At 43.4% G+C, this 20,356-nt stretch overlaps 3 protein-coding genes across 6 annotated transcripts; 1 reads left to right on the top strand and 2 right to left on the bottom strand.

Annotated features, from left to right (window-relative positions):
* Positions 1-323: 323 nt before the first annotated feature.
* LOC133906336 (serine/threonine protein phosphatase 2A 55 kDa regulatory subunit B beta isoform-like) lies at positions 324-7,433 on the bottom strand. Of its 4 annotated transcripts, none has more exons than XM_062348212.1 (14): positions 7,059-7,433; positions 5,363-5,466; positions 5,168-5,263; positions 4,961-5,080; positions 4,422-4,583; positions 4,107-4,201; positions 3,195-3,313; positions 2,466-2,589; positions 2,198-2,321; positions 1,642-1,710; positions 1,437-1,528; positions 1,276-1,353; positions 1,041-1,111; positions 324-965 (listed from the first exon to the last, which is right to left on the bottom strand). In XM_062348212.1, the coding sequence occupies exons 1-14, from the start codon at positions 7,204-7,206 to the stop codon at positions 829-831; spliced, it is 1,539 nt and encodes a 512-aa protein (XP_062204196.1). In that variant the 5' UTR covers positions 7,207-7,433; the 3' UTR covers positions 324-828. The 4 variants fall into 4 exon arrangements, with proteins under 4 accessions (XP_062204196.1, XP_062204203.1, XP_062204209.1 ...); XM_062348219.1 differs by having other exon boundaries at positions 4,107-4,198; XM_062348225.1 differs by having other exon boundaries at positions 4,425-4,583.
* A 4,794-nt stretch (positions 7,434-12,227) lies between these two features.
* On the top strand, positions 12,228-14,880 carry LOC133906319 (uncharacterized). Its single transcript, XM_062348189.1, has 3 exons — positions 12,228-12,373; positions 12,514-12,713; positions 14,404-14,880. The coding sequence occupies exons 2-3, from the start codon at positions 12,532-12,534 to the stop codon at positions 14,588-14,590; spliced, it is 369 nt and encodes a 122-aa protein (XP_062204173.1). The 5' UTR covers positions 12,228-12,373; positions 12,514-12,531; the 3' UTR covers positions 14,591-14,880.
* A 552-nt stretch (positions 14,881-15,432) lies between these two features.
* LOC133909971 (SUN domain-containing protein 5-like) lies at positions 15,433-17,520 on the bottom strand. The gene is made up of 4 exons (XM_062352497.1): positions 17,307-17,520; positions 15,944-17,184; positions 15,769-15,854; positions 15,433-15,682 (listed from the first exon to the last, which is right to left on the bottom strand). Exons 1-4 carry the CDS (start codon positions 17,518-17,520, stop codon positions 15,433-15,435), a joined length of 1,791 nt encoding a protein of 596 aa, XP_062208481.1.
* Between the last annotated feature and the right edge of the window lie 2,836 nt (positions 17,521-20,356).

Below are 20,356 nucleotides of genomic sequence, written 5' to 3'. Positions count from 1 at the left end.
TTGCACCACCTATCCCGAGTGGTGCGGTGCCGCAGCAATAATTGTATCAGGCAGGAATCGATTCGTCCTACACAGATAGCAGCTGCGAGGAACCTGTGTTAAATAAAAATAAAATCGAAACAGGGCAACTAGGAGGGACGAGGTGACTTCATACTAGGAAAACAAGCACTCATCGAGCTAGGCGCAGTTCCTAAAACCCGTGATGAAATGCTGTGAGAAAAGGCGACAGCACAGGCGGGAAACATGTTGGATTTGCTAAAATCATAACTAAACAACAAGAGAGGCATTTCCACCGATCTTAAAATGTAAATACAACAGATGGGCAAAAGAGAGTATTCATGATCTATTCTACGGTTTAGCATTAAGTACAACCACTGTCCTGACATTCACGAGCTAAATAAGCTTTCCCACATAAAGAAATAAATGTCGCTATGTAAGATAAAATTATCGGAAGCCTCAATCCCCAACCTAAAGCTACACGTCCAAGATCCCACAGCACAAATACAACGGAAGAACATCCCCTTCTCATCATCTACTACAGATGCCCAAATGTTGTTGAGCAAGAATCTTATCTTTAAATCTAATTGAACCCTATGGGGGGAAGACCCTCAAAAAAAATTAATCAGAATCAAGCTGCTTCCCGGGAATGATCGAGTCACTTCCTCTTGGACTCTGGACAGCTCTATATGGCTCAGAAAAGAACTGCATGTGACTGGCACAAAATACACCATCTCCAGCAAGTCCCAGCTTCAACGCAACACGGTCAAAATGCTTCTCACCGGGAGCAACCACCAAAAAGAAAAACTATTTTTTGTTCATATCGCTTGTTTATGCATAGTACATGTACAAGCTGTTGGCTGCAGCACAGGCAATTAAATTTTCGGTCGGGTGCCAAGCCAAATGGAGCAATTTTGTGCTCAGGTCATAGGCGTTTCCATTGGCATCTATTCCAGTGCTTTCTGCACCTGCATAAAGGTTTACGAATTAGTAGTTGCAATGAAAAGCTTCTACAACCTAACAAGCTAAAGCATGAAGCTAACCTCGTCTAACAGCCCTTGTCAGAGTACTACTTAGAGATCTGGCAGGCCCTGTGGGATTCTGGAGCTGCCTCCTGTTCACAAGAAAAAAAAAAGAATCCAGAGATGATTAGTTCCACACTACTACATTTGAGTAACAAATGCTTATATATATTCAAACAATTTTAGAGAATGGAAATCAGTTTACATGCAGGAAAAATATGCTTAGCCACCGTTTTTCTTTCAAAAGAAGCATTACCTTGTGGGGTTCCGAGTCGCTTCAAGTGTTGTTGCCTCATTGCTACCAGCACCACAACCAAAAACACGGAAAATATTGCTGACAGATCACAAATTAGCTAACAGTTAGTTCCATTAACGAAGCCAAGCTGTATTACAAATGAGACAAGCATATGAAACTACCTGTAAGAACCAGTTGCTACCCGTAAACCATCTCCACTTTGACAACACTCAAATTTGTCAAAAATTGAGTCATTTTCATATAAATCACATAACTGTAGTTTCAGAAAGCAATGCATGAATCAGGGTTACGCCAGCAAAAATATGATTGTTATTTTTATTGTCCTCAAAGAAATATCAATTATTTATCTTAACATGGAAGAATTACCTTAGGCCTTAGATACTCATGAACCTGGAATGTTGCAACTGGACCAGAATTCATCTTAACATCCCAAAGCTGTAATAAAACAAAATGTAATATTGGAAAAGCACACATAACATTTTTTTACGGTGATAATCTGCTTATGTTTTTTTAGAAAGATAACAATAGTATAAAGTGACCGATGGAAACTATATCTAATACAAGCAAGAACTTAAGCAGCAGAATGATATAGCCATACAGACAAATAGTGATGTGCTGGTGATTGTAGGACTATGATTCTGAGGTATGCATTACTCGTGCAGCTGTCTATCTAATGCAAATATGTACAAATATTCATCTCAAGCAGAGCAAGAAGCTAAAATCATCCAAAGTGTGAAGTTAACGACTCAAAGCACAAGGAATGAATAGATCTCCACATTACATATATTAATCTGGTTATGTTGTCTACTGTCCAGTGGTAATTGAACAAACAGAGACTATGGAAAAACCAAAGGGGTTCAACAAGTCAACTGCAAATTATGAACTGTAAAGCAATCAAATATCAGAGATAACAGGTACAGACCTTCAGAGTCATGTAGTCGCGACTGAGAATATGTCTCCCATCCTTGGTAAACTTTATGTCCGAAATTGAGGCTACAATCTCAGTGAAAAATGATCTTGAGCCTGGGGCCTCATGCTGCTCAAAGCTACAAGAAGACAGGAACAGCTATAAAAATAGTACAGAGAAACTTTTAAGATAATCAACTCAATACAGGTCAATATCCACCTGATGTTCTCTTAAGTACAGTATATTGAATATACGAAATAGGACGTGTCAAATGAAACCTCACATTTGGGAATGAGTATCGCAAAGCGCTGATTGCCGCAGATCAACAAGTCGAATGGAGCCCTTTGAGCTACTATACGCCAATGTGTTGCAATGAGTAGGGTGGAATTCAGCAGATGTTATCACCTCTGCATATCATAGAATAAAAGCATAACCATCAGCAGTTAAGCAAAAAAATGCGACCACTAGAAATTCAAAGAATATGTGTTAATGCAACAAATGTCAGTTACATAGACCTGCAACCCCATGTTTGAACTAATAACTTCATTCATAACACAGAACCATTTCAACAAACAAAGAACTAATTTAGTTCAACATTATGTTATTTGCATGGAAGGAAATAGGGAGTACTTGCTTGGGCACGTAGGTTGCACCTAGCCAGCCTGGTTTCATTTACTAGCCTTCTTTAGGGTGAAGCCTGGTGGACATCTCATCCCCTGAGCCTAGTCTCTTTTTATTTGCGCGCAAGAAAATAATGCTGTCAACATATGAAAGGACTGTCTATACACGTACATGTAAAATGTGGAATAGACTATTTGGTGAAGCCGTAGTCACATTACTCATAAGATTCAAATAAAGAAGGCAACTTCTTCACTGGATGGTCAAGAGGGTATCATTTTCCCACTGTATGAGTTGAAATTATATATGTTCTTATTCTCAGACCCATAAAGCTTACCATATGATCAATTGATCAGCACGACTAAGAAAGAGTCTGTAGGTTTGAAAGTTATACCAGTGAGATCCTCCATGTTTGTAGGCTTAACATCAATAATATTAAAACTTTGATTGCTGATTTCTAAATTCCACAGATTTATCCGCAAATCATCTGCTGATATAAACGTCTCACCATCACTGCGGAAAAATAGAACAGGAAATAATATGTTACTACCCAATACATGAAAATGACAGAGATCAGTCAAGCTACATGTATGAGGTGCAAATGAGTAAAACACACACACACACACACAACACGCACACACGCACAGAGAGAGAGAGAGGTGGGAGATTACGTGTTCAATTATCTGAACTATAATAATATATCCGCTTACATGCAGCTCAACAAGAAAAAAAGATTCTATATATAGAAATTTCAGAACGCACAAAGATACGGTACAACTTATTAAAATATCATGCGGAGAATGATTTAGCTTTACTTTGCCGAAAATGAATTATGATCTGACGATTTTGTAGACTATCTGGTCATGATTTGCAAGATTCGCAAATGAATTCTGCAAAACTACACAATATGTTACCATATAAACAGTAACATGGGTTTTCACTACCCAATTTTGACTATATGAGTAGTAGTTGAGGGACATCAAGGCATATGCCACTTGGATGAAATGATCAACCAAAGAAACCCTAGGGGATACTCATAATTTATTTTGGTACTTGGAGCGCAAACAATCTACACATATTGTGGGGTGGAGATTTAGCATTATATGAAGTAGCTAAGAAGTTAAGTTCTTGGTTTACAAAGCTACTAAATGCATCATTGTCATGAGTAAAAAGAGAGCAAATAGGCTTCATCTTCATGAAGCAATGACTTTAGAACTAAAACTACCATCCTCAAATTCAATAGCTGAAAAGCTCAAACATAAGCTATGATGGATTCAACTGCATAAAAGTGACTGATGCGCAGAACCTGTTATTCGATATGGAGTTTATATGGTAGTCATGCGCATGAGTGAATACTCTTCGGCAACTTGCAGCAAGACTTGTTTCCTGGCTTGTAACCTGCTGTACAGTATAGATTTGGGTAAATGTAACAAATCGTGAAAAGAAAACGTGGAGACATATAAAGACAGAAAAGGCAATAGAATCAACTAAAAATACATTTTCAGCTCCACGTGATTTCCAGAAATTAGGATAATGGTTCTGAAATAATTAGAATACCTTTTCCCTGTAAAAGATAAAATACATTTTTGAGGTGCATAAATGGAACTGAGTTAGGTACAACTACCACAGGCAAGCGAAGCAAAGGAAGTCCACCAGGTTTTAAAACACCGCCATTTGAGAGAGATGCGCTCGGGCAGCCCGCACCACCAGGACTACCATTTGCAGGAGCAGTTGAATGGTCCAAATTCATCTCAGATACCTTTTTTACCTTCTTTTCTTGCACCTATATATCAGAGAGTAATTTTCAAACTAACAAAAGATCAATTAAGCAGAACAATTATTCATCGTTAGGTGCATAATACTTATGTGCACATACGAGTCATTAAAAAAGGACAGGGTAGACAAAGCAGTAATTCAATATTCCATAGGAAGAAATGTGTAAAATTCAAACATCAGATGCTTCAAGAAACATCAATGAGTTGCACATGCATATGTACTGCAGCCAACAATGCACACCACGTGGACCAACTGAAACATTCAAAGATGATCACAATGATTTCTTAAATTTAGCACATTGAATACAATTCAAGAAATTTAAGGCATGATTTACTGATATAAGGTTATAGGAAATTTCCATATTTGTTGAGTGACGATGCTTACCTTCCAAAATTTTATTGTTTTGTCATTTGTGGACAGAAGAAATAACGCGTCATTTGCTGCTTGGCACCACTTTATTTGGTTAATCTTCTCTCCAATTTCCAAGCTCTTAAGGTAATCAAACTAAAATCCATAACAACAGCACTTGGTCAAATAACAAGTAATTCAAAAGACAAACAAAACCAGTTAGCAATTCTCGCAAGAATATACCTCTGGTTCATGGCTTTGAAACTCAGTTTTGTAGCGAAATTCAGGATGCATGCTGATAGAATAATCAGCTTTCTCAGCCTCTTTTCTACAGGCGTGCTGGAGAAAAAACAAAACCAAAATATGTTTAGCCATCAGATGTACGAATAAGAAGCCTCATAAGCTTGCATACTTTGATATACAGTTCAATATGCGTACATCTTTGGCGTCTGTCCTTTCAAACAAAACAACCCGTCCACCTCTGTCCCCGGTGGCAAGATGATGTCCTGATTTATTGAACTCTATTGCTGAGATGATGTCAACTGCAAAGAACAAGAGAGAAAGATAAGGTCAAGTTAGTATGCAGCCATAATAAATGACACCAGTCTATGATTAAACATACAAAAAGCGGTGGGGAAACATGTACGACAGCAGGCAATCATCCATACATAATGCTTTACTAATATGTACATAAACAAACCAGCGCTAAAAGCCCAGAAAATAAATGGAGAAAATGGTACCATGACTAGCACTGTTTTCATCAGATAGTTCATAGTTGCAAGCATTGAGTAACTGAGTGCTTTAAATCTGTCTCTTAATAGCACCATAACTAAAAACAGGAGTTTCAAAACTATGCGGAGCAAGCATTAGAATATTCACATGGTTCACAAATATAAATACCATATGCAGGCAATGGCGAACAAGCACCAAATATAAGGAATAGATCTGCATATAATTGAAGGGGCAGTCTTCAGGTTCTATAATAAAGAGATCTTAGAACAGAGCTTCCAGTAGGCTTGCCACCAATCATGTTATCAGATAACGTTTGGCATCATTAATAACAGTGGCTAAAGGTGACTTAACATCCATGCAGGTGATCATGCATGGGATGCACTAATAGCTGGTACAACTAGAACCAGGGACCAACTCAAGCAAAATGACACGTGCAAAAATACAAAGTATCCATTAGATGTGTGACTACACCAATAAACATACCAATAACATGATATTAAGCACAGAGAATCAATCAAATAAATCGGACGAAATGGCAGTTTGGCTTCATTGGTGCACACTTCGTGATTCGGGAGCAATAAGCCCATTTAAATAGGATAGAGAACACTAATCAACTACTGAAATATATAAAAATGATTTTTTCCAAGTGCGTGCCCATTGTTATCTGAGTATTCCATAAGCTAAGACAAATGCACACCCAGTGTGTACTCGGCACATCATTAGCAAAGCAACAAGCATGCATCCCAAAATGGTATTGTTGGCTGATGCATGCAAGGCGTGTTCGTCACGAAATTCCATCTTTCAGCATAGCTCACTAGCCACTTCACATTGAGAAAATTTGTCGGCTAGCAGGCACATCCCATGCAGCATTCAAAAACTCCACGTCGTCCGCAAGCACTAGCATGTACCGTTGCTCCTTATAACCAAGTCATAAATAGAATAACACAGATCCTACTTGTTCTGGCCGTATGTGATCGCAACAGCATAACAGAAAATTCCATCTACAGCATTAAGCTAGATTCCTACATCACCTATCGAAGATGTCAACAGCAGCACCGAATGGCACAGTGATATGCATCTACCAGTCAAGACTATCGTCGTGTTATGAACAGCAGCACAGAGGATACAGCACTGATCTGGAATAGATGAAGCAATAAATTCCGCATCCCCAACATCAAAGCATCAAGCTTTGGCGAATCCCATCCGAAGCCACCCCTACCGCCGCAAATTCCTGCGTCGATCTAAGCAGGACCCCACTAACCATCCCATCACCAGCACCCATTCACGGCCCTTGGCCTCCCACAGAGCTTCGGAGCGCAGAACCACTAAGATCCAGCAGCTACCAGCAACGAGCGACCCAAAGCGCACGAGATGAGAGGGGGGAAAAGGGATCGATCGGTACCGTCCTGGACCTCCTCGCCGGCGCTTCGCTCGCCGAACACCTGGGAGAACCTCCACTCGAGCGGAGGCGAGGGCGAGGGCGAGGGCGAGGGCGATGGCGCCTGGGCCAGGGGCAAGGGCGAGCGCTCGGATGCCGCGGCGCCGTTCATCGTCTTCCGCGGGGCGATGCGGGCTCCCGGGGGGGATCGGGGCGCGTCGGCGGGATCGGGGGGGCCGGTGTCGCCGGCGAGGGTGTGGGCGTGGGCGCGAGGCGGGCGGGCTACGCGTTTGCTGCTGCGGCGACGGCCAGGGTTTGGGGTTTCATGGGAGATGGAAGGAGGGAGGGAGGGAGCGAGATGGGGAAGAGGAAGTGGTGGGGGCGGGCAGGCAGGCGGGCAGGCGCTCTGGGATACGACAACGGAGAGGGAAGAAACCAAAGGGTTCGTTTTCTCCTTTTCTTTTTTTTCCTCCTTTATAATTTTCTAATCGTGTTCTAGTGTCATTTCCGAGGATTTGCTGCTCATCTGCCGCGTGACAGAAGATTCATCTATCTAGGACATAAAAGCGTTGGTAAGGATGATGGGGTTTTCAATATTGCCACAGCTAAAATTATTACAGTATATTCCAATGAAGCCTAATTGGTTATAATCGTATTGTTTGATGGGGTTTTCAACAATTTGCCAACCTCTTGATTGAGTACTGGTGGTAATTTTTTTGCCATTTGACCGTTGTTAGTGATTCATATGAACCATGGCACACGTATCATTGCAACATAGTGAAAGTTGGTAAGGATGATGTTACAGATTAGTAGATATTTATGAAATTCTTTTTTCCTCTATGATGCAGGCCGGTGGCGAAGTTCCAATAACCCATCTGAGTGCATTGGCACTAGGAGAAAAAATAAAATCTTAATTATTAACAATTTAATTTTATCTCTTGTGCACCATCTAACCTTACATATGTGCATCGTCTAGGTCTAGGTGTGTTAAGGTGTACATTTAGATTTTTAAAACTCTAGTTTCGTCCGTGATGTAGGGCAGTATAAGACAGAACCATATCCTGAAGTTGAGTTCTTGTTGTTTGCAGTAAGCAAAGCATTTCGTCACGGTCCTTTGAATAAAGTATTGACTGTTAATTAATTAAATGATTAAGCATGGTTTATTTACAACTCGGTTACAGCTGTCTCCAAAAGCAACATTACCACAGCTCTGACGGAAGCGAATACGACAGCAATGTGTATTGGCAAGAAGAAAATACTGACATGATACAACGTCAATCCATTTTACTAGTAGACCACTTTGAAAAAGCTTCTTCTGTTTATCGCCGGATCCAGCTTGCTCGCACTTGCCCCACAAAACATGCAACATCAATCTTAATCACGCATTGGTCTCAAGATTATTAAAAAAAAAAGACATGTCATTCCATCTCAGAAGCCAAAGGCATTCGAGTATTAGTCATTATTATAGAGAGAGAGGGGTTGCTCACTTAGGTCATCTCTAGCAGATACTGTAAAAATTCATCCTTTATGATACTATTACAGTATCCCCTAACACTATTACGGTATCCTCTATTTTTTTCATCTTCAGCAGCTACCCTATTTCCTACCTTCTACTACTTTTCATCACTCCTCGGACCCACAGTCATACGTAGCTACAGTAATACAGGTCCTTATTTCCGGCCGCAACTTTGCCGGCCCTCTCTCCTCTCCCGCTTCCCTGTTCATGCTGATACCGAAGCTGCTGGAGGCAGTTGCCGCAGCCAACGATCGGCAAAGGACAGCCACAGTCTTCGGCACAGTAGAATACGGCGAGGAAACCGATTCAGCTGGAGTTGGTCTTAGGAACCGGATTCAAGTGATATGTGTCTATATGAACAGAGATTTACAGTCGGTTCGATAGCAAATCGTACTGTGTTTCTGTACTGTAGTATAATATTGTATTGCATAATACTTTAGAGGTTAATTGGAACCTCCCATTTCAAATCGCACGGCTAAGAATGGCTTAAAGTTAGGTACTGTTATCCTCTTACGTTCTTCCTTAAAGTCAGAGTATATCATCCACTCACGAGCAGGTCGAGTGAATGGTAAGCTTTCGATCCACTCCCGTCAGTTTGGATGATAGCTTTTGACAGATATGGCACGATTAAAAAAAATATCAGTCTTTCTGTGTACTCTTCTTTGTTAAAAATACTTTTTGGATGAGCCATATTTACATCCTTAATCATTTATTATAAAGGGATCTCCGGTAATTCATGCTTGATAAGCCCCATTCAGGAGCAACTATGACTCGTACAGAAAAGCTCACATGATATCAAAGAATAGATGAAGAGACGTAAATCTAAACAGGCAAGAGCGAAAAAATGCATTTCGTTTTTCCTTGTTGTCGTATCCTCAACTTGTTTATATGTGAAGAGCATATGCATGAGGTTTTAAATGTAGACAACCTAGTGTATCTTCATGAAATTAACCCACGGTGCCATTATCTATTACATGAGAACACAACCATGTAATCAAAGGTTTGTTTGTGGTTGGTGTTTTACACTTTGACCAGTTAGTTAAGAGTTTTTACTACTCTATGCATTGCTTAACTATCATTTCTCCATCTCCAAACTACATGTTTTCGAGTAATCCTTAATTTTATATGTATTATTTCATTGGATTTAATTCATTGCTCTCATGTTGCGCGGAAATTACCAAATAGTATAAAAATCAAATTTAATAAGCCAAGTTGTTTCCACTTTGGTATTTTTAATGTTACAATATTGTCAGGCGATCTAGACTCAAACTAAGAGTGACCATCTTGCTAAAGTATAGAGTAAAAAGGAACCAAAAAAAAATTAAGGACGATAACAATGCTTAGATCTTAGTTGAAAGGGGCGATACAACTTTCGAATATCTCCACACAAATTTCAAATATTCCAAGAGTAAGTAAATACACCAAATTTAAGCCAATTGAACATGTTCTTACCTCCTATAAGTAGTGCACCCCAGACAGCTAAATCACAAATCTTCTCCTAAATCTACACATCCGTAACTATAAGGAAGTACGGATCAAAATCACTATTTTCATGCTGTCGATGACATAGGAACCAGGGGTCCCCGAGTCCCGAGACCAGGACAGTAGAATGCCACGTGGCGCCTTCCCTCGGGGACTATCTCCTCGAGGCCTGAGAAGACCCAGTTTCGAGAGGGGTGCCCGGGGCCATGAACAGTGGCCCCCGAGTACCCGAGTTCCCCGAGAACCCAAGAAGACACAGTTCTGGGAGAGGGTGCTCGGGGCCATAAACAGTGACCCCCGAGTACTGTGGTCCCCGAGTACCCGAGTTTCCCGAGGACCCGAGAAGATACAGTTCCGGGAGAGGGCGCTCGGGGCCATGAACAGTGGTCCCCGAGTACCCGGAGTTCCCCGAGGACCGAGAAGAGATATATCCGGGAGAGGGCGCTCGGGGCTATGAACAGTGGTCCCCGAGTACCCGGAGTTCCCCGAGGACCGAGAAGAGATATATCCGGGAGAGGGCGCTCGGGGCTATGAACAGTAGTCCCCGAGCACCCAGAGTTCCCCGAGGACCTGAGGAGCCCTTTGCCGGTGGACCCCACAAGGGCTCAGCGGTGAGGTGTCAATCGATGAGAGGCCCGGTGCTGCATTTAAGAGGGAGCGTGACCTGTCATTTCTAACCACTCCCCCCACGCCTGTCGCACTGAGTACGTCAGTTCCTACCACCGCCATCGCACGTCACCCCTGCGCGGCTGGGAGATGTCGTTGCTGGGCTCGAGGCATATCGCCCGCCGCCTGCTGTGTCAGACCTGCTCTGACCGGGCGGGCATGCGGGATTGCTCGGTGGCTGCCCGGTGGGCCCCCCTGCTGCACCTGCTAAAGCTGAGCATAATGGGTGACAAAAACGGTCGAGGGCGCATTTTCAACCCCGTGTAACGTCAAACGGCAGCCCCATGATGGTTGCTTTTCATTTATGGCTCCTGGGAACTCATGCCCTCCTTTCTGGGCACGCCAAGCCTCCCCCGACGGGATAAAAGGGGGGTGCACCCCGGAGAAGAACAAGTCCGGAAGTTCAGACAAGCCTTGACAGATCGAAAGAGAACAAGCCGAAGCATACAGCACACAAGTTTGAGAAGCTGAGCAAAGGTCGGCACTTGAAGACCGAAGCTCTAGATTTAGACAAAAATCTTGTAACACAAGAGATCCAGAGAGAGGTATTCCCAGAGCATTAATAGCATACACATATGAGTAGGGTATTACGCTCTCTACGACCCGAACCTGTCTAAAATCCCTCGAGCATTTACTCCCACTAGCAGCCGATCATCCGTTCCGCCTACACCTCACATATTCGCATTAAATACACGTACGAAGTAGATTCAGAATCATCCCTCGACTGAATCTCAAAGGGGGTCCCTTAGGATCTCCGCTTGAGGAGTTCATCCTCCGACACATGCACAACGGTAAGAACCCATTTATAATTTTAACATCTACAGTACCAATGCACTATTAAGAACGGAGAAAGAAAGTGAGAGAACTAGTGGCAATGCTTGCACCTCTTGACCAAGTATGACAAGGCAAAGACTACAAGGAAAAAGTTCCCCAAACATGTCTCTATCCTGTATTGGCCATTGAGCTCATTTGTCTCAGTGAGTGATGTCATCTTCATGCGCACATAATCGCTGCTACGTTGTGTCGTGTGAGAAACGTGACATGCCACCAGGAGAGAGAGGGTAAAAATGCATGTGCAGTTGGGATTTTTTGTCTAATGTAAATGGGCTGTTAAATGGACATTTGCCACATTTAGCGGTATATCTAGTCTATATATTCTCATAGACATGATAATCAAACTAAATACTCAAATAAAGTGAAACATGAATGTACAAGTAAACAAACTCTGACATCAGTAAATTTACCGGAAAAATCATTTCCCAACATTTCTCATTGAAAAAGAGCCTAGCTATTCTTTACCTCTGGAATCTAGATCTACAACACTCGAGAAACGAATCTCTAATCTTAATCTCTAACCCCAAAACTTCAGCTCTCATTTGGATTTAGGATATAAGATGTGGAAAAGAAAAATAAGCATTTAAAATTTAATGCTAACCATCCACTTATTTCACCTTTCTATCCTAACGCTTCATTTATTTTTTTCCCTATTCGACCTCTATTTTCCCTGTTACCAATTACCAAACGAGGCCTCAACGTGAAAGGACGATACTACCCTCGAGGCCTCGACAGTCGACCCACCCACCCACCGTTTTCCCCTCCCCATCTCGCTCGCCGTCCTCCTCCCTCTCGATCTCTCCCACCTCGCCTCCGCACCTCTCCCCGGAGCTTCACCAAGGTATGCTCTCCCGTCCTTCCCCCTAAACCCTAGCCCCCTTCCCTCCAGATCCGTAGCGCCCTCCGGCCCGCGCGGCCAGATCTGTCTCCTTTCGATTTGACTCGATTTTCTTTTTTCCCTTCCTGTGTGGGGCGCCGTAGGGTTTAGGACCGGCGGCGATGGCGGCGAGGCTGGCGCAGCTGCGCGCGAAGGCGGCGCAGGCCGCGGAGCTCGCCTCGAAGCACGGCGGCGCCTACTACAAGGAGGCCATGGAGAAGAACAAGCAGTACGTCGTGCAGCCCCCCACTGTTGAGAAGTGCCAGGAGCTCTCCAAGCAGCTCTTCTACACCCGCCTCGCAAGGTGAATATGCCTGCCTCTTCATGTGCTGTTTCGTTCTGATTGGCCAATTGGTCGCAAGGTGAATATGCCTGCCTCTTCATGTGCTGTTTCGTTCTGATTGGCCAATTGGGTGCTGTTGCGTGTAGTGTCGCGCGATCTGTTCCTGCGCTTAGTAAATAGTAACGGGGATTGTTGAGGTCGATTGTTCCATGGGCGGTGTGGTTAATGTTTTTTCTGTAATCGGCTACTATTGCAACCAGATAGTTGAACCTGAACGTAGAATGATATGGCCTGTTTATGGCCAGCAGCCCAGCACCAGCAACGGGGGTAGCCCGGCTGACGGTCTGATTCTGTGAGCATATTAAGACTGTTAACAGGATAATGTGGTTATCCTGGGTGGTGTGACTGAGTTTCAATAGTGCTCATATTTATGTGCTTCCCTTTTGAGGGCCAGTGCTCGCGTTCCAGACTTGCAATATGTAGTTCTTGGCTTGCCGGCTTGGCCAACATGGTTCTTCGCGGCTTCACTGTTTATGATTTCGCACTTAATGTCTTTATCATGCGGTTTATAGTATATAGGGGATGCAATAAAGCCCTTATCTATGTGTAACTTCTGTATTGTAGCTTATATGCATGATTGTAGGCTTTTTACGCAAACAAATGTTCCATGTTCTTCAAGATGACACCTGCCAGTTTTGTGAATTCAAGTCTGGTCTAGTGGATTAGGTACAATTTTGAAGTTTTATAGCAAAAGAAACCTACGCAGCAACACAATTTATGTTCGATTATCCATGTTTGTAACTATGTGGTCCTTGTCATATATCTGCATTTAGCTTGGACCCATTTTCTATGGAGACATATAGGTAGAGCACAATGCATGACTGTTAGGTGAAACCATGAAAGTTTGATCATATGTCCTGGTGTAGAGTCTCATGTGGTGTTGATGTGTCATGGTACAATATGGAAGAATTTGTTGTATGATTCAAGAAATGGATCTTTTTAAATATTGCCGTGGGCTGTGGCCTACAATTATGCATGTTCGAAAAAGTTTTGGATTCAACTTTTGCCTAAAAATGTTTCTGTAAAGACATGTAATAACTTGACTGTTATTAGGAAAAGTTATAGTATTTTTGTTTAATTTGGATGTGGGTTCTGATTGACAGAGGAAAATCCTGTGTACATGTTTATTTCTGCTTTATAGAAGCTAATGCATATTGTCTTTGGTGTTGACTGGTGCAGCATGCAGGTGTATCCTTATCCTGATTATGCTATTTTGTTTACTTTCTGATATCTCTATATAATCCATTGACTTATGTGATGATTACTGGATGGGCACTTGACCCTTCCTCAACCTTGTATTCCTTTTGCACTAGCTAGTCAGCTGAGCACAGCATTAAACAAGTGAAAATAAACATTTGAACACTAATTTCGTAGTGGTGAGTGCAGTGTTTGGAGACCTGTATTTTTCTGCAATGTTTCAATTCATGGTAGATAGTTCCAAGTAGCAATCTTATTTTTTAACATAAGGCTAATAAATTTCCTTTCCTTGCACTAATAAATTAGTTTGGAAGTGTTTTGCATTTTGAGATTGACCATAATAAGTACAAATGGCTTGTTAAAAGCACAAGGAGCAGCAAATATGCCTTTGTTATGACATGCTCCACTTAGGAGTTTCTTTCCTTGGTTTATAACCATTGCTATGTTTGTTCAGTCTACCAGGCCGCTATGAGGCATTCTGGAAGGAGCTTGATGGTGTCAAGCAGGTATGGAAGAACAGGAAGGAGCTCAAGGTGGAGGACCTTGGGATCGTGACTTTATTTGGAGTTGAGCTTTATGCATGGTTCTGCGTAGGCGAGATTGTTGGCAGAGGATTCACCTTAACCGGTTATAAGGTCTAGATGATTTCCCCAGGTTAATACCTGTTTTATAAAATATACTTTTACCTGATGCTTGTCAAAATGATGATGACACCTGCCTTCGTTCACAATTTTGTTTCTTAAATGAGTTTTTCTAGTGCTGAATGTCAGCAAGACGGGCACATGGTTGCAACATTGCCTCAATAATTTGCTCGCTCGATTGGCCATTTTGGTGCTCTGTAATTTTGTATCCATTGCATCTGTTGCAGTACCCTGCAAGCTGACTCATTTGTGTCTTTTTTGCCCTCATAATGAAACCTTTTTGCATTGCATTTGAAAGTTGCTTGAATGGACCATGAGAGTGATAATATAACCAACTACTTGCTATCCCAGCATCAGCTTTATCATCTATGTCGTGCTGGATGTGTCTACATTTGGGTGCCATGAAATAGATTTTCATTCTCTCCAAGTGACAGTTCATTTGTCTTCGTGATGCTTGATTACGTCGCAGGCTTGCAGCCCCACCACTATTTTTTCGCTACCAATACTTGCATTACAGTAAGAAATGTTGGACGTAATAATATTTCAGTATGATTTCATCATCCTTCTGCTTTCTGGAACACGTATATTACAAATTCCTTCACAACGAACAGTTCTAGTGGAACCTGTGTTCCGGGTACCAGCTTTATTATTTCCAAATAATACATACACAACCCAGCGACCCATCTACTCGAGAGAATTAGCGGAGTTAATGAGCTATCCAGACAGAACAAAAACAACATCAAGACGCTACAAGAAAAATAGCTCAAGACAGCGACACGGGCTGGCCTGATGACCTGAAGGACGTAGCGCCGCAGTATCAAAGCAAAGCTCCTAGAAAGTTTTCAGTTGTAGAGCAGGACGATGAGGGTGGTGAAGCTGCTGCTAGCGAGCACGAGCATCCACGCCTTGCTGGTCCTGCGGCTGCGGCACATCCTCTCCTCCGTCTCCTCCTTGCCGGCGAAGAGGAAGAGCACGCGGTCGCACGCCAGCTTGGACAGCGCCAGGCACGCGAAAATGAGGCTGATGGACAGCACCGCCAGCTCCTTGTTCTGCAGCGTCTCCTGCACACCCCGCATCTCCTCCATGCTCGACCTGCACCCAACGACGATCCGACAACATTTCAATACCGCTCTACGATCGAATGAACACGCGCGCGTTAAAGCGGGGCATGCACTTGCCTCATCGCCGCGTTCTCCTTGATCAGGTCGTCCAGCTTGCCGGAGACGGTTGATTTCCAGTCCTTGAGCTCGCTCAGGTCCTTGGTCTGAACAGTTGGCAAGAACTAAGAACGGAATGACTAGGAGTCTAGCAGCTAGAGACGATGCATGTACACGTGCATTGTGTGCTGCGTACCACGTTGTCCTTCCAATCGACGAGGTCGTGCACGTCGGCCTTCATCTTCTCGAGTGCCACGGCCGTCTGCGAGAGCCCGTTCTGCAGGTCCGGCAGCTTGGCGCCGTATCGCTGGTTGAGGACCCTTGTGTACTCCTCCAGCGTCGACAGGCCCAGCTCCAGCGATCGCATCTTCTGCATCAGGATCCTGAGCACGCCGTCGCCGTGGGTCCGCCCCGTCGACGCCGCCGCCGCAAACTGCATTGGCTTCGTCTCCTTGGCCTGTGTCGGCGGCTTTGCTTCGTCGGCGGCCCCCCTGGAGCTGTTGTTCTTGGCGTCGCCGGCGGTGCTGTCGTTCCGCCCGGCGCCGGCGTCCAGCTTGCCGTGGAGCTGCTGGCGCGCCGGCTGGGTGGTGTCGTTTCGGCCCACGTCCCTGTTGGCGACGTCGATGGCCGCGGCGGCACGATCCTTGGAGGCGTCGGCTTCAGGGCCGGAGCCGGCAATGAAGTCCTGGAGCATCCGCTCGACGGAGTCGACGCCGTACACCTCGAGGTAGCTGAGGATGCAGTAGAATCCGGAGCCGTAGTGGCTGACGAGGCGCAGGCGGAGGTAGCGCGCCCACTTGGGCTCCGGCAGCACGAAGCGCTGCGCATGCTTGGTGTTCTCGGCGGTGAAGCGGCCCAGCAGCTCCCACGCCTCCGTCGGGTAGCTCATGCTGCCGTACACCTCGAAGTCCCTGAAGTTGGAGGAGTAGTGCTCCAGGTTGGCGAGCGCCATGGTGTCGACGAGCGTCTCCTCCGAGAGCTCGACGACGACAAACTTATCCTCAGCGGAGCACGGGTTGCGCAGGTACTTGTCCTTGTCGCCACCGAGGATGTTGGACGCGCCCTTGGCCTCCTTGTTGTGCGCGAGCACCTTGGCGCCCTTGGACGCCGCGGCGTAGTTGTACTCGGCGCCGCTGGGCTCCAGGCGGTGCGTGGCTCCGGCGCCATCGGTGGGCCGGCCAGTGTCGTTCTCCGCCTTTCCTTGCATGATCCGACTCCGGAACTCGTCGAGCCCCACGAAGGCCGCCTCGGCCGACGACGCGTTGCCGCCGGTGCCGTTGGACGGCGGCAGCCCAGGCGGGGACGCGAACGACGCTTCTTGGCGCGGCGAGTAGGACTGGTACGTCGGGGAGGACACGTTATGGTAGGGCAACACGTAGGCCTCCAGCGGCATCACCTTGCAGTAGCTGTCGCGCTTGCCGTGATCCTCGTAGAAATCTGCGTCCATCGATGGATCGATCGATTCATGAGCGGTGCGAATTTAATCTGATACGAAAACAGCGTTAGATCGATCCGATCGATCAACGACCAGGACAACTAGCTTAAGATCGGTGATGAACCTGAATGGTCGTCGGTCTGGCTGTGGAGGAACTGAGAGCGGAGAAGGAAGAGGAGGCACCAGACGGAGAAGACGGCGGAGACCGACACCTCCCGGAGGCCGCCGTCCATGGACAGCGCATCGGTCATGGTCGCGCCGGACCCCTTGCCGCCGTGATGATCCCCCGGCCCAACGCCTCTTCCGCCGGCGCCTCCTTCTCTCCTCTTCCTGCTCATGCATGCACCGTCTGCCTACGCGCAGCGCGCGCGCCAATCAGGGCCAATCTCGTCAGACGACGCCGTGCGCGTCAACCCTACACGCCAGTGACTGGTTTCGATCGAAACGGGGTCCCGATGCACAAGCGCAATGCCACGATCGATTGGACGGAGAGGAGACGCGCGCGCGCGCAGGGGAGGGAGACGAGAGAAAGGCAGAGGCAGAGAGGGGAGGGAGAGAGCAAGTGACGGAGCGGCGAGTTCGGCGGAGAACATGTCGGTGTGCATGTGGAGCGAGCGCGCGCCACGCAGCGGCTGGTGGTGGTGGACTGGAGTGGGGGAAGAGACGGTCAAGCGAGAGGCGCGCGCGGCGAGGCGACGACGGCTTGGCTTCGACTTGAATGACCTGTACATTACTATTACGTCGTTTGTATATGGTAAAATCATTGTCATCGATCCTTGCTTCATCATTAAATTCTTTAGGATAAAATTTTGAGCAGATTCCTTTTTTTTATACAATATCAATGTGGATTTTTATCACTACAAGGTCTATGCATCATATGCTCTGCAATAAGTACATATCCCAATGAATTTAATATAGTATATGGTATTTCTGCAGAAATAAATTGATCTATAATTTCATAAGTTATTTCAGAATCATTTTTTATATCCAAACTAATATATGTACATGAGGCAGTCCACGTTTTTATAATTCTATGGAATATAAAATTGAATTTGTAGGCCCAAATACTACTTCAGATCGTATATCATTTAATAGTTCTTGAAGCTTCATATGAAATACCCATACTATTATATCAGGTCCATCATTTTGTTCTTGCCCAAGTTGTAATGTCTTTAAAATTTCAGACCATCTAGGTTACATGTAAATGTTATAAATAGATCAGATGGTCCATAAACACAACATATAGCTATATTATCATAATAATTTTGTATCATATAACGTCACCATCATGTGTGGCTTGATGGTAAGATTATTATTTTCCCTATTTTATTTCCTTATACAAATCCTTTCTCTATAGCATCTACTATACCCTGTAAACATTAAACTCTCAGTTTATCCTGATTTCGTGCAATAAATTGTAACCTATCTTCGTCTACACATGCATGAGCATCAACTATAATTTGCTTTGATAATCTACCATATCATACACAAGGATTTGGTTGCCCTCTTTTATAGTGTATATAATACTTGTAGTCATCCTGCATAGTAACTCTATTTCGTTTTTGGGTTTTACTTTGGTCTATATCAGAATAGTAAATTCCGAACTGGTAATCTCTTTCACCATATAGAAATAATAAAGGATATTATAAAGCCAAATACAGAATGTAGCATAGAAGTTTCTTTTAGACCTTCGATTCGACTCTATGCTATAATGTCTCTTTTATAGTTTCCTATTGATATATCACATACTATCAACAATGCTAGTTCCTCTGTGATGGGTAGTTCGTACTGTATAGGATTGTTTTTGTCTGATCTAATGATACAAATACTAATATCAACACCATTATAGTCTATGTGTGTGTGCGCGCTATATGTGTTGTGAAACAAACTTTGAGATATTATTCAGTTTAGGAAGTAAAGATCCTATGAGACGATGTATCTGTCCATTAATATGAAATACATAAGGCCCATTTCCTTGGTTTATTGATTTATCTATATTGGCGTCTATGGATGTAAATGCAAATAAGGTATTGTCTTGTCTTTCTTAAGAAATTTTTTGATTCACTATTTCCATAATAATCAAATAGTTTTGCAAGAAATTGTGGTGGATATTTAAATGGAGTAATACATATTTTCCCTCCTTTACAGCATAAATTATATGTAATGTTTGATCGTATATATGTTGACTCTCATTTTACTCTTTCTTCGTACCAAAATATAGCCCCACAATATTGATATACATAGTTTTCTATCCCGTAGTATGAATGTCCTGTATAGGATTCTTTGAGATATTGTACATGCTTGGAAGGAAAATGCAGCATTCCATGCGGTATTGATAGATATGCAAATTCCTTTTGTAAATTTAAGCTGCGCCATTTTACTCTATTTCTCTATTAATTTCCATTATCATATTTCGGATGTTGTTGCTTAATTGTAAACATGATCTTTTACACTTTCAATTATTTACCATCTTCAGATACAAGTAGAAATATATAGGTAAAAATATCAATAATTTATTACCATCAAGAAACATAGGTAATATACAATCATAAAAAAACACATGTGAACTTTTATTAATGACATGTTATACATTACATCCAATTTGAAAAATTAGCAAGCTATTCAAGGAGATATTGATACTTAGACATAAATTCTAAAATTTCATTACAAACAAATAATTTACTAAAATTAAGTGCATCAGTATCTAATGCTATTAATGACTTACAATTTTTTTGATATAGCAGCACACGTTGATAGTTATAATCTACTATTTTAAAACCATATATTCTTTGAAGGAAGATGATTGCTTGTAGAGCGACTTGTTCGTAAGGTTGCAGTTGACATCGCTACACATTAACTCATAGAAAAACTGGTCTTCACTAATTTCGTATATGAATGATACACGCTTTATTTCATATTTCATAATCACAACAACAACAAAATATTTGTCCCGAACAAGTTAGAGTTGACTAGAGATGAAACCCACAAGATCTAATTAAAAAGATTGCTCTAGTTGTTGCCTCCTCTGGAATAGCAACATTATTGTTGCCAAGAGGACGCACACCTCATTCTCGGTTTAGAATACCTTTTGAACATAGAAGAATACTTAGTCTGTACTATTAAGAAAAATTCCCATTTAGCTCAGCTTATATAATAAACATCTTTAGTCATATG

This window comes from Phragmites australis, chromosome 2, assembly GCF_958298935.1.
Source record: "Phragmites australis chromosome 2, lpPhrAust1.1, whole genome shotgun sequence".
Taxonomy (NCBI): domain Eukaryota; kingdom Viridiplantae; phylum Streptophyta; class Magnoliopsida; order Poales; family Poaceae; genus Phragmites; species Phragmites australis.
Note: the sequence above shows the minus strand (reverse complement) of the source record. Positions and strands in the feature narration are given on the sequence as shown.